This window comes from Triplophysa dalaica, chromosome 11, assembly GCF_015846415.1.
Source record: "Triplophysa dalaica isolate WHDGS20190420 chromosome 11, ASM1584641v1, whole genome shotgun sequence".
Taxonomy (NCBI): domain Eukaryota; kingdom Metazoa; phylum Chordata; class Actinopteri; order Cypriniformes; family Nemacheilidae; genus Triplophysa; species Triplophysa dalaica.
The window spans coordinates 5,774,630-5,787,403 of NC_079552.1; the positions used below are offsets into that span (position 1 = coordinate 5,774,630).

A 12,774-nucleotide genomic window follows, 5' to 3' on the forward strand; every position below is an offset into this window, starting at 1 on the left:
AGTCATGCTGAAAACAGTTGATTAATATGTTTTTATTATCATAAGATTAGGTTCAGGGTTTGGGTAGGTGTGGAGTTAGTTAATGTCATTTATTGTGATTGAATGGTGAGATCTTGCACCACTTCCGGCCATAGCTGTATCCCTTCTAGCAACAACCGTGCTGTGCGCAGATCCATCAAAGTACCGCGAGAGCATACGGAGCAGTCTTCTGAATCGATCTCGCGGTATTTTGATGTCACACTCCGGCGTTATGTCAAACACGCCGGCTATAAACAGGTAGGAATCCGATTAATTTGTCATCGACCGATATTCGGCTTTACATTTGCATTGCCTTCAGTGTGATTGATCTCAGACCAGATCGCGCGGATTGTTTAAATGTTTCAGCTTGTTGCTGTGCAGACCGGAGCGCGTCAGGGGAGGAGGAGTCTGTACTCGGTTGCCATGTCGACCGGTCGCTTGTAAATAGCGTGTTTTCTTCTCCATGCAAACTCAAACACATTCTTGGGACCCGCGTACCACATCCGTCCGTCAGTTTCACTCAACACAACCATCAATTAGTTATTTTATCTCTCGAAATTTGCGATTTGTGTACGGTTTTATTTTGTAATCAGTCTAATATTTGGATGCGACAATTCTTGGTAAGCGAAGTGTGTCTGTTCATGGACATCGCTTTTCTTCTATAGGTCTTGTTCTTTAAAAGTTTTTCCTGTTTTTTTATTATTCTGCTTGGCTATGATGATAAACATAATCGTATAGAGCTTAAATTGTATCGTTAAAGTGCCCTAACTGACTACTTTAGTTTACTAAATTATAGATGACAAAAAATTATTTAAGTATACTGCAAATTAATAAATATATGAATATAATGTTTAAATGTATGAATAAATACATAAAAACATTCCATTTAAAAATTAGAAAATTATGCAAAGTGTCGGCATGAATTTATATCTAGTTTTCCATAAAAAAAAGCATTTACTTGAACTATTTCTGTATTTCTACATTATTTGTTTATTCTTACAGTTACATATATCTACATGTATTTACTTATGTTTTAATTTACTTATACTTCTTTTTTGTATTTCCTTCAAAGCAATGGAGCTAATTCTTTCTTCAGTTCAGAATGTTACCTGCTGATATTATACATATAAAAATCCAAAAATTAAGTTTGATGTGTCTCTTGCCAATATATGTTACTTTTAAACCTCAGGTCACATTTGGATGATGTATTAAAGAATCACAACGGTGTTCTGCTGGTGTTACAGAGATGGAGAAGTATGAGAAGATCAGCAAGATCGGTGAGGGCTCGTACGGGGTCGTGTTCAAGTGCAGAAACAGAGACACCGGTCAGATCGTCGCCATCAAGAAATTTGTGGAGTCTGAGGACGATCCCATCATAAAGAAAATAGCGCTCAGAGAAATCCGCATGCTGAAGGTAAACATTGTCTGAGTGCTCAAAAAGAAAAGAGACATGGTCCTGGATCAACATTTCTATTACATTTTAGTCTCAAGTTTGCTTAATTCTAACCTATTCATTATTACAAAAGATCCAGAGAAAGAGGGGAGGTGGAATTTGTTTTATAATAAGAGTAGCTCTTGTGTGATTTGCAAACTTTTTCCTGTAAGCTGCGAGCAAAGCTCTTTGACCTTTTGAAGATCTGACATGTCTGCCAACATTGGTTAACCAATTAATTTCAATCTGATATGCATGAATGGATGGATAAATATTCTTGTTTTCCTCCTCACATCCCTTGAGGGTTTTTTTTTTCTTAATAATGAAAAGCATTAGGTCTAAACTGTTTGACTTTGGTTGGTAAAAGCGTTTTAGGGGTTATGATGTATGGGATGTACTGTATGGTGACATGTTGCTGTTGAAGACATTGGGTGCGTTTGTCATTGCGTGTGTTTTTTACAATACATATTTATGATGAAGTCTTTTTAAGCATGTACAAACAAACTTTTGAACACAAATGTATACATAAACCGTAAATCCTGCGTGACTGAAATATGTTTCATTTAAACATAGAAGAAAATTAGACATAAAATAAAGAAACATTCAAGATTATGTGGTAATTCTAAGTAATAAGGTCATCAAATTAGAGAATTGAAATAGACCATGTTTGGAGCACAAGATGTTCTTTGCAACATCATCAAATCAATCTGGAATTTTGTTAAAACTGGAAGTCCATGTTTGCGGTTTGTAAAGCAAGAAAGAAAACTTTAATTTGTTATGCTTATCATTTAATTTTGTCATATTTGTCTTTCATCACATTCTGTATGTGTAGCAACTTAAACATCCAAACCTGGTGAATCTGATCGAGGTGTTTAGAAGAAAGAGAAAGCTGCACCTGGTGTTTGAGTACTGTGATCAAACTGTCCTAAATGAGCTGGACAAACACCCACGAGGGTAAGAACACACACACACAGTTTATTATCTCTGTGGGGACAGTCCATAGACTTAATCATTTTTATACTGTACAAACTGTATTTTTTATCCCCTAACCTAACAGCACAGAAAAGTTTTGCAATTTTAGATTTTAAAAATATTGTTCTGGACAATTTATAAGCTTTTTTGCCCATGGGGACCTAAATTTTGGTCACCACGGTGACACGAGTCCCCGTGTGTTGGTGTGCATTCAGGTCTAGGTCCCCATCGGGATATAAAACAAGGCCACACACTCACCTATAAAACGCCTTTGTTTTTGTCACACTAACGGACATATTGTGTCTTTGTTGCTATGACGCTCAGTTATGTCTTTATTGGAATGTTTACAGCAGGATAGATTTGCCCTCTGTGGTGCACTTGTGCGAGGAGCTGTTAAAAGCAGGACAGGGCATAACATTTAACTCTTTCAGTTTCACGCTCTCTCTTTCTCTCCCTTCGTGACAGCATTGATTTATGAGTCCAGAATCAACAAAGCTCTCACTTACACATGCACATACATATACCGTTTTGTACTTAGAGCTCCTGCGCTATGGCGTCTAAAGGGTTATTATGGGCTTTTGTGTGGTTGAGGTAGACAGAAGGGAAAGAGAAGAGTGACTGGATTGTTAAAGTAGATTTTGAGGTTTGTGTTCCTGTAACTGCATTGTAATTCTTTATTTGTGTGTTCACACGCAGCGTTCCAGAGCACATGGTGAAAAGTATCACTTGGCAAACGCTTCAAGCTGTGAACTTCTGCCACAAACAAAATGTAAGAATTTCAACTTATTTGAAAAACTTATTTTAAACTTTATTTTGAGGGTAATAAAAATGTGTATTTTGTTAATATGGCACACTTATACTGACTCCAGATCAGTTCTCAGAATAATGATTTGATAACTCTAATTTGTGTTTATGTGCGTTTAGTGTATCCACAGAGATGTAAAGCCTGAAAATATACTCATCACCAAACATCAGGTCATCAAACTCTGTGACTTTGGCTTCGCCAGGATTCTCAGTGCGTACACACACAGACCACACACTCACAACTGCACACGTCACTGACACCTTACACTCATTTGTAATATTGTGGTTTTGTTGCAGCGGGTCCATGCGATTACTACACGGATTATGTAGCGACGCGGTGGTACCGAGCTCCAGAACTGCTGGTGGGAGACACGCAGTACGGACCACCGGTGGACGTCTGGGCAGTGGGGTGTGTGTTTGCTGAACTGCTCTCTGGTGCCCCCTTGTGGCCGGGTCAATCGGACGTAGACCAGCTCTATCTGATCAGGAAAACACTGGGTTAGATACTGTAGTGTATACACACATCTGCAGCTTTTAAAGAGATAGTTCACCCAAAAAATATATTCAGCCTCATGACTTTTAAAACCTTTCTTTTTCTGTGGAACACAAATGAAGATATTTTGAGAAATGTCAATTGGGGCCAGTGTTGGTTGGGTGCCAACATTCTTCAAAATATCTTCTTTTGTGCTCTGCAGAAGAATTAAAGTCAAACAGGTTTGAAATGACGCGAGGGGGAGTAAATGAGGAAAGAATTTGAACTATCCCTTTTTGTGTGAATGCATATAATAAGTACAGTTTGTGTGCGTGCGTGCATTTAACAAGTGTTCTCTTTGTGCATTGCTGTGTTTACAGGTGAGTTGATTCCTCGACATCAGCAGGTGTTCAGCACTAACCAGTTCTTCAGTGGAGTTTGTGTCCCTGAACCACAGGAGATGGTGAGATGTTGTGTTCATTTATTTTCGATTCGTGATGCCGAATTAACTTTGCCGGTAAACTCACATTTGTTATTCACACATGACTCTTTTACATATTGAAATACTCGCACACTAGACTCAAAATCCTGTGTGTGTTTATCATAGGAGCCTCTTGAAGAAAAATATCCAAACATCTCATACCAGGCACTGAGCCTTATGAAGGTCGGTCAAACACACAAACACAGCTCATACAGATGAACACTGCAGACTTGGTACTAGAACCCATCTCTTGTATTTTTTAGGGTTGTCTGCGGATGGATCCAGCTGAGCGGTTGTCATGTGAGCAGTTACTGGAGCAGCCGTACTTTGACAGCCTGAGAGAAGAGAGCGAGAGCGTGACAAGGGAACCAGACCGCAAGAGACGCCCACGCCAGCCACGCCGACACCTGCCTCCCGGGGTTTGTTTTAATGACCAATCAATAGGTCATGAAATATACATTTTTTGTGAAATTACATTTTTATATCATCTACCCCCAAAACAGCATCTGACATACCTCTTATCTCTTTGTGTAGTATCTGCCCCAGTTGGCAAGCAGTACCGTCTTTCCTGCAGTGGAGAACAAAAAATACAGCAACCTGCGCAAATTCAACTACCACCTGCCTAACATATGATGGACACGTACTAGTTTGGAACTGTAAATGAACTGTACATCTCTCAACTGGTGTGTGTGTGTGTGTGCGCGCGTGTGTGAGATAGACAAAGGGCTCTGCTCTGCCCGTAGAACAATGACGTCACACTGCCAAAACAAAGACTCACAGAAGAATTTTATCAGAAAGTATATAATGAATGACAACAGCAATAACAATATTGTTTATTAAAATTATGTTTTGCTGTGCTTCATAGTTTTATTAGAGACTGAGATGCTGTAGAAGAGTTGGCGTAGTGGGAACTTTTTTTTTAACCTTTATGTAACCGAATGTATGTTTGAAGTGTATATGTGTTATAGAAATTCTAGAGACACAATCAAGCCCAGACTGAATCTTTTTTCTGTAAAGGGATAGTTCACCCCAAAATAAAAATTCTGTCATTTATTCACCCTCACCGGTTAATCATCATACTACGGAAGTCAATGGGGACCAGAGTTGTTTGGTTAACAATCAAAATATAATCATATGGGTTCTGCAGAAGAAGGTTGTAGAGGTTTGAATGACATGAGGGTGAACTATCCCTTCTGCATTGATTCGTGGCAGTAAATCTTTAGAAAAAATGATTCTATGTGTTCAACAGTGCTGAGACTGCTATACTCATATTGACAGCTGAAGGAATAATCAAACTAGCCAAAAAAATCAAACAAACACGCCTCTGGGCCTTGACACATGGCGTTTTGGTTATCGTTTATTACCCTTGTAATTTAATTTTCTTTTTGTTTTATGACTGGTGCTATTAATTGACCAAATGCCAAATTCCAGAGACATGATTCACAAAAGTGTTTTTGTGTTCAGATGTAGGAATGAATGGATTGGAAATAGACCTTCTGCTTTTGTTTGTTTTGTTTTGAGACTAAATCATTAAAGATGTTTCTGCAACATATATCGTGATGTTTGATTTTAAGCAGGAACGTAAAATAAGCTTTACAATTCACATGATAAACATAAACTTAAGGATTTTATTGAGAACGGCAATACAACATTCTTTAACACTCCTGGCTTGTCTGAAAAAAATCCAATGCAAATTTGATCAATATTAATTCAGTGGGAACTTGATATTGTTGATTCGGCACCAAGGATGAGGTGCTCTCTGCATCCGTCCCTTGGATGCTTAGTTGCTTAGACACAGCCATGGACATCAGACAGCGGGCTTGTTTTCCGTGACCTGGTCCTATGGCTGAGAGTGTAGCGGTTCTTTAGATGTGCTCTATAAGGGTTGTGATTAACTGGGTGCACTCAGAGTAAAGCTAAGCGAGATCCAGTTCTATGGTGAGTTTGGGATGTGCGGTCTTGAGTCTGTCCACAGTCTGAACTTTATCTTTTACACCAGGCAGATCGCTAAGAGACAGCCGCTCCAGGTTCCTAACACACACATACACAAAACACGGAATCGAAGACAAGTTAGATGTTTTGCTAACCTGTGTCAATCTGCTAGCTTTAACCCCTTTGCTAAATAACCCCCCCTCGAGAGACAACCAGTCCACCAAACCTGATTTCAGCAAGCCCAAATATACAAAATTAAGCTATTCTTTATCATTACTAAAGGACCGTATAGCTGTTTTGGAGAAAGCGTGAAGCTATTAATGTTATTCAAGTTAATTATTATGTACAAAACTTTGTTTAATTATTTACTAGCCCTGCTAAACTTAATATTGTGCTATGAATTATTTGCTAACTAAAACCCACATTAATGCTGCTGTTTACAATGTTTACACTATACTCTCACATTGATGTACAGTACTGTCTATTTGTTTGTCTAACGCCAATTAATTGGCCAAAATTTGACAACACAAAACAAACTTGCATGAATCAATAAAACTCACAAAGCACAAAACATTTAGAACATTTAAGAAGGATTTTCTTTAATATTCCTCTGTTTGTATTCCAAGGATGAACAAAAGTCATTTGGGTTTGGAATGATGTAAACAGTGAACGTGTCTCTTTAAACTTATGTAATGACAGGTGCAGTTGTCATACCTGAGGTGATGTAATGCGAGGAGTCCTTTATCGGTCACATTGCCACAGGATACAATAGACATATTCCTCACACTGTTTTGCAGCGTATGTATTTGGCTCAAACGCTCCAGACATGCGTCTTCGATATAAATACACTTATTCAATCTGAGTTCCTCCACATTTTCTAGACCCTCTAAAACACACACAATGCACTCCGTTACTAGCAATCCCTTCACAGCATTTATTCAAAATATCATCTAATATTCATGCGTGTGAAGATTTGTTACTGGTGCTCTTGTACACAGTACAGGTGATGACGTCAGTAGTACACTGTATAGCAAGAATGGATGTGTGGGGCAAGAATAGATATGTGGGGCAAGAATGGATGTGTGGGACAAGGTGACCAGCTCTACCTGTCTGTGTGTAAAATACCCCTTTGCCTTACGTCACTTTTTCCCACAGCTGAACCTCTCATCCTCACCTGTGACACACAGACAGTGTCTCATCCTCACCTGTGACACACACACGGCGTCTCATCGTCTCACGCACCAAAACCACTCGCACACTTTCCCTCTCACAAGCTGTCTCATGGGGTCGAATGGAATAAATAATGTATGGCTGATTTGCAGGAGCAAATGGAGTACGAGATCTTATGGTTGGAGCAGGTGTTTGACCTCCATTCACTGATGATAGCATTTTGCATGTCCAATGTCACAGTGTTAAAGGATAAGAGACATTTCTGCTATATACAGGTAACTGGGTCAGATCCAGAAAAAGGGTTTTAGTGTTAAAGTAATTCAAGATAAAGTTCTTCCAAAAATGAAAATTCTGGCATCATTTACTTACTCTCTTGTCATGTCAAGCCTGTATGAGTTTCTTTCTTCTGCTGAACACAAAAGAAGATATTTGGAAGAATGTTGATAACCTAACAGCGGTGGCAGCCATTGACTTCTATTGTATGGACACAAAACAAATGCAAGTGAATGCCTGCCATCGCTGTTCGGTCAACAACATTTTTCAAAATATCTTCTTTTGTGTTCTGCGGAAGAAAGAAACTCATACAGGCTTGACATGACAAGAGAGTAAGTAAATGATGCCAGAATTTTCATTTTTGGGTGAACTATCCCTTTAAATCGATTAGTAAGGAGCTCACCCAGGTGATCGAAACCACGGTACATGATGCAGGACTCAGTGGCATCAATAGCTTCTATTAGGTACCGGCCCAGAGGCCCAGTAGGGAGTCCGTTGTAGTCATGCTGCCATCGGTCGAAACCACGGAAACGAACTTTTGCCCCGCACCTCAGAAGCCACTCCGCAGCCGCTCGATCAGGACCTACTGCTTTAATTCGCTCATAGTCAACTCTATAACAATAAGAGAATACAACAACATAAAGAGTTGATATCAGTCATAATATACTGTGTGTTATTTGGGGTATACAAAATACATTGTTAACTAGCAATTGTCAAGATCATTAAACATGTTTGATAACCAAAACATTTATTCAAATTAAATACTTGAATTCAATGAGAACTACCTATAATTACTGCCCTTAAATGGGCCTTTATGAATAACTGGAAAATGTAAGTTTGTTTATAAAATGATGACTTGTGATTACTGTTTTTTAGCCACTTTCAAAATAACTAAACTCAACTCATAGAAATGCTGTTTTCGTGTAAAAAACGAATGTTTTGCATTCATTTGACAATATAAACTGATCAACCTACAAAACATGAAACAGTCTATTTGTACAACTTATAAATATCTACTGTACATTACTTGTTGAAAACAGCATTGAGCCACTCCCAGAACTCTCGCCTGCCTCCTGGCAGCAGCCATTGAGTGGATAAAATCCTCCGTGCTGAACAAGTAAACATGTCTCTGAGAGACGGGAAGCAAGAAAAAGAGAAAAATTACATTCACTGCTCATTGACAGTGCACAATATATATATAACATATAGTTATATTAAATAAACATTTAGTTCAAACAAGTGACATTTAAATGTATGAGGTCAAAACTACTAGGCGTCCGTATTACGCATTTTTAATTTTTCGATACAGTAAAATAAGTATTAAGATCGTACAAGACGACCATGTCTTTGAATCAACAGACATTTAAGCTCTGAATGTAGTACATTTGTGAAACAATACGTTCGTCTGTCTAATAAAAACTGCTGCGATGAGAGGGTGCAGATCGTACACAAGTGATCCTGCCCTTGGAGTCGGTACAGTTCTATCAACTCTCTCCACACCACTTCTAGAAGCGTGTTATTTACATCCTGCGTCACCGAGCGTGATCGCTGATCTTTCACCCGAACGTCAGCCCGTCCCGCGTTCTCATTGGTTATTGAGTGTGTGCTATGGGCGTGGCCACAACATAGTATTTTATGGTTAAGCAAAGAAAACGCACTCGGCATCCGGATGTACAACGCTTCCGGGCAACTACTTCAGTCATACGAGTCTGACTCTTATTTACTTAAATGGGGAAGATGGATATCTTAAAAATAAATCAGCTAAGCTGGCCGTAAAACAACATATTTACGAGTGAAAACATAACATGACATCGACTGTGTGAATTTTTTTTTCTAAAGCTCAAACTGCACTAAAAACAGTTTATCCAGGCTGATAAAAGAGAGCGTGAATGTGCAAAGCTTTATAAGTCCTCACTCAGCTCCTTCCCAGAAGAACCATTAGTCTTTAACCATTGGCTATTTTTACTGGTAGGCGGGACCTTCTTCGCTAAAGCGGGTGTACCGAGCGTTGCACTTTCCTACATAAATTGCAAAAGCAACGCAGCGTCTTGTTAAAATCTATCGTCTTTGACCGGACCTGGTCAGTGGAGAACACTATGATCACACGGACATAAATCTATTAAAAAGAGTTCACATTTTCGCAGTGAAATAATGATACGAACCTTCGGTACCGGTTCCGTGTGCGCGCGTTTGATCTCGCAGGGATCGAAGTCTGCAGCATGCAGAGCTGGACATCACAGTGGGTATGACTAACTGCACCTGTAGTTACAGTGAAACTAAAGTAATGGATCAAACAGAGTATTTACAGCAAAAGTATATTTATTTGTAGCAAAAGTGTAGTCTGGGCTTTTATAGTGAAATGGCAACTGACGTGTTTGCAGCAACTTACTGTATGTGACACTAGAGCTGGACTTTGGTCAACAATAGACTGCTTTCATAGATAGACACTACATTCACAATAATAAAAGTGTCACTAAGGTCATTGCAAACAAATCCTTAAAAATGGATAAGAATAGGATTTCAGTTAATTTAACATCATAAATGCAGTTAATTTTTAATAACATGATGTGACAAATTGTAAGTGTTTTTGTGTAGTTCATTCGATGTGGCCATTATTGGCGGGGGAATTGTTGGACTCGCCTCGGCCAGAGAGCTGATCCTCAGGCACCCAAACCTCACATTTACCCTCCTGGAGAAAGAGAAGGAGCTTGGTATGTGTGCTTAAGCCATATACTTCTTCCCATCCACCCTTATTTAATATTCAATTCTCTCATATCTTTCCTCCACAGCTGTCCATCAGACTGGTCATAACAGTGGTGTGATCCACAGTGGGATTTATTACACTCCGGGATCAATGAAAGCTCAGCTCTGTGTTCGTGGAGCCATGCTGACATATGAGTACTGCCAAAAGAAGGGTGTGCCTTATAAGAAATGTGGCAAGGTGAGAATAAACACAGGTGAGCTCCTACAGCCAGACTCCCCTCAGTGTAAATAAAGCTTTAAATAATGAAAAGTATCGGATAATAAGTGGCCAGAAACAACACACCCCTTGACCACAAACTTACCATGATGACACCCCATTTTTATTCTGTATGTCTGGGTAAAGTCTCTGTAGAGGACTCAGTATGTTGGTGTGTATGAATTTAGCTTATAGTAGCGGTGGAAAGAGAGGAAGTTCCCAGTCTGAAGGCTCTGTACGAACGTGGGCAGAAAAACAACGTACCAGGTCTACAACTGATTGACGCCAAAGCCATCCGAGACAAAGAGCCCTACTGCAGGGTGAGTCAACCCTTATTAATAAGAGTCCCAAAAACTGGTTTGATCAGTAGCCAGATGATTGCGTCATCGGGTTACCTTAGGCCTGCAGTATCAAGTGTTAGACTACACATAAATATGACTATAATCTAAAAATTTGTTATCATTTTTTTTTTACATTACTAGTGTCAAAACTCTTACCTGATTAATATATTACCTTATTGTTAAAACAAGCTAATCATTCAACTCTGAGCATTCTGTTATCATGCCTGTTGAAATCGATATAATTTGTGCCTTTATACATAGGGCATCATGGCACTGGACTCTCCAAACACAGGTATCGTTGACTATCGGTTAATGGCTCTGGCCTATGGTAAAGACTTCGAGGAAGCAGGAGGCGCAGTGATAACCGACTTTGAGGCTTCTGACATCACACTGGCTGCAGAAAGCCCAGCTGGAAGCGCTGAAGGTGGGTCACATGACCTTTTCAATATCTCAGAACTCGTTTTCTCCTTAAATTCTCTAAATCCCTTTCTTTAGGGCTGAAACATCCCATCATCATCAAAAGTTCAAAGGTGAGAATTTGATGATTGGTACTTCTGAATGATTGCAGATTGGAAAACTACCGGCTGAACTGTATATATGTGTCTGTATTTGTTTATAGGGGCAGGAGGTGAGGAGTCGGTTTGTTTTGACATGTGGAGGACTGTACTCTGACCGGTTGTCTGAGATCTCTGGTTGTAGTCCAGAGCCACGTATCGTTCCCTTCCGAGGAGATTACATGGTGCTCAAGCCAGAGAAAAACTATCTAGTCCGTGGCAACATCTACCCTGTGAGTGGAAACACCCCACACACAGTCAAAGAAACACATCAGATTCAAGAAAACTTTTGTTGAATATCTTTGTGTGTGTGCGGAGGTGCCGAACCCACGGTTCCCATTCCTGGGAGTGCATTTTACTCCTCGAATGGACGGTAGTGTCTGGCTGGGCCCAAATGCAGTGCTGGCCTTTAAACGAGAGGGGTATAAACTCTTTGACTTCAACGCACACGACTTCATGAATGCCATCTCTTACAGGTATGCACTAACAGCCACGCTGTGTCTTTAACAGACAGATTTCATTGCAAAAGACCATCTGAAATGAATGAGGTGACACTGTGTGAATGACCCTTTATTCCTGTTCTGTGTGTGAAGTGGTCTGCAGAGGCTTGTAATGAAGAACATTGTATATGGAATGGGAGAGATGTACAGAGCTGTGTTCACCAGCGCGCAGGTTAAGATTCTACAGAAGTTCATACCTGATCTGAAACCAAGTGATGTCATCAGGTACAAATACTCTTTTGGGCAGGGTTGTAAAGGTTATACTTATTCAAATTCATTATTACCACTTTTGTACAGTCATCGTTAAAATGTGAAAACCATACTTGAGACACAAAATCTAATGAGATGACAAACATCAAATTTGATTCCAACCATTTCACTATGATATCAATTTTTGACATCACACTCCGTTTCTCTACTGTTATTCTTTTTGCTCACCTCATTTGTTGATTTGTGCAGGGGTCCGTCAGGGGTACGTGCTCAGGCTTTAGATGCTGAAGGAAACCTCGTGGACGACTTTGTTTTTGACAGTGGCAAGGGAGAGCTGGGTAGTCAAGTGCTGCATGTACGCAATGCACCGTCACCTGCAGCAACCTCTTCACTGGCCATCGCTGAGATGATCGCAGATGAACTGCAGAAAAGATTTGGGCTGTGACATGGGCGAGCATTGCCATCACCATGGTTGCACTCCAACTCTTATTTTGATTTAGTTTTTAACAAACTTATATATATAAATGTGAAACGGGTGTATACTGTGAGGAAATTTGTGGTGCTCTTTTATAATGTATCTTAATTTTATAAAATGCTGGAGGACTTACAAATAAAATAAAGGAATTTGTGTTGCATTACATTTTTTTGCAAATTCT

The 12,774-nt window shown here is 39.6% G+C and overlaps 3 protein-coding genes across 7 annotated transcripts; 2 read left to right on the forward strand and 1 right to left on the reverse strand.

The window, feature by feature from the left end:
* The first annotated feature begins 131 nt into the window (after positions 1-131).
* On the forward strand, positions 132-5,731 carry cdkl1 (cyclin dependent kinase like 1 (CDC2 related kinase)). Of its 4 annotated transcripts, none has more exons than XM_056760358.1 (10): positions 132-276; positions 1,208-1,432; positions 2,283-2,404; positions 3,119-3,191; positions 3,347-3,437; positions 3,524-3,724; positions 4,079-4,161; positions 4,306-4,362; positions 4,443-4,598; positions 4,714-5,731. In XM_056760358.1, the coding sequence occupies exons 2-10, from the start codon at positions 1,265-1,267 to the stop codon at positions 4,810-4,812; spliced, it is 1,050 nt and encodes a 349-aa protein (XP_056616336.1). In that variant the 5' UTR covers positions 132-276; positions 1,208-1,264; the 3' UTR covers positions 4,813-5,731. The 4 variants fall into 4 exon arrangements, with proteins under 4 accessions (XP_056616336.1, XP_056616337.1, XP_056616335.1 ...); XM_056760359.1 differs by having other exon boundaries at positions 152-276; positions 1,263-1,432; XM_056760357.1 differs by lacking the exon at positions 132-276 and adding an exon at positions 306-638.
* A 56-nt stretch (positions 5,732-5,787) lies between these two features.
* dmac2l (distal membrane arm assembly component 2 like) lies at positions 5,788-9,126 on the reverse strand. Of its 2 annotated transcripts, none has more exons than XM_056760946.1 (5): positions 9,003-9,126; positions 8,582-8,683; positions 7,958-8,166; positions 6,826-6,997; positions 5,788-6,210 (listed from the first exon to the last, which is right to left on the reverse strand). In XM_056760946.1, exons 2-5 carry the CDS (start codon positions 8,677-8,679, stop codon positions 6,096-6,098), a joined length of 594 nt encoding a protein of 197 aa, XP_056616924.1. In that variant the 5' UTR covers positions 8,680-8,683; positions 9,003-9,126; the 3' UTR covers positions 5,788-6,095. The 2 variants fall into 2 exon arrangements, with proteins under 2 accessions (XP_056616924.1, XP_056616925.1); XM_056760947.1 differs by having other exon boundaries at positions 8,938-9,089.
* A 439-nt stretch (positions 9,127-9,565) lies between these two features.
* On the forward strand, positions 9,566-12,756 carry l2hgdh (L-2-hydroxyglutarate dehydrogenase). The gene is made up of 10 exons (XM_056761027.1): positions 9,566-9,797; positions 10,150-10,265; positions 10,344-10,495; positions 10,702-10,833; positions 11,116-11,278; positions 11,350-11,384; positions 11,474-11,641; positions 11,727-11,884; positions 12,002-12,133; positions 12,368-12,756. Exons 1-10 carry the CDS (start codon positions 9,706-9,708, stop codon positions 12,561-12,563), a joined length of 1,344 nt encoding a protein of 447 aa, XP_056617005.1. The 5' UTR covers positions 9,566-9,705; the 3' UTR covers positions 12,564-12,756.
* The last annotated feature ends 18 nt before the right edge of the window (positions 12,757-12,774 follow it).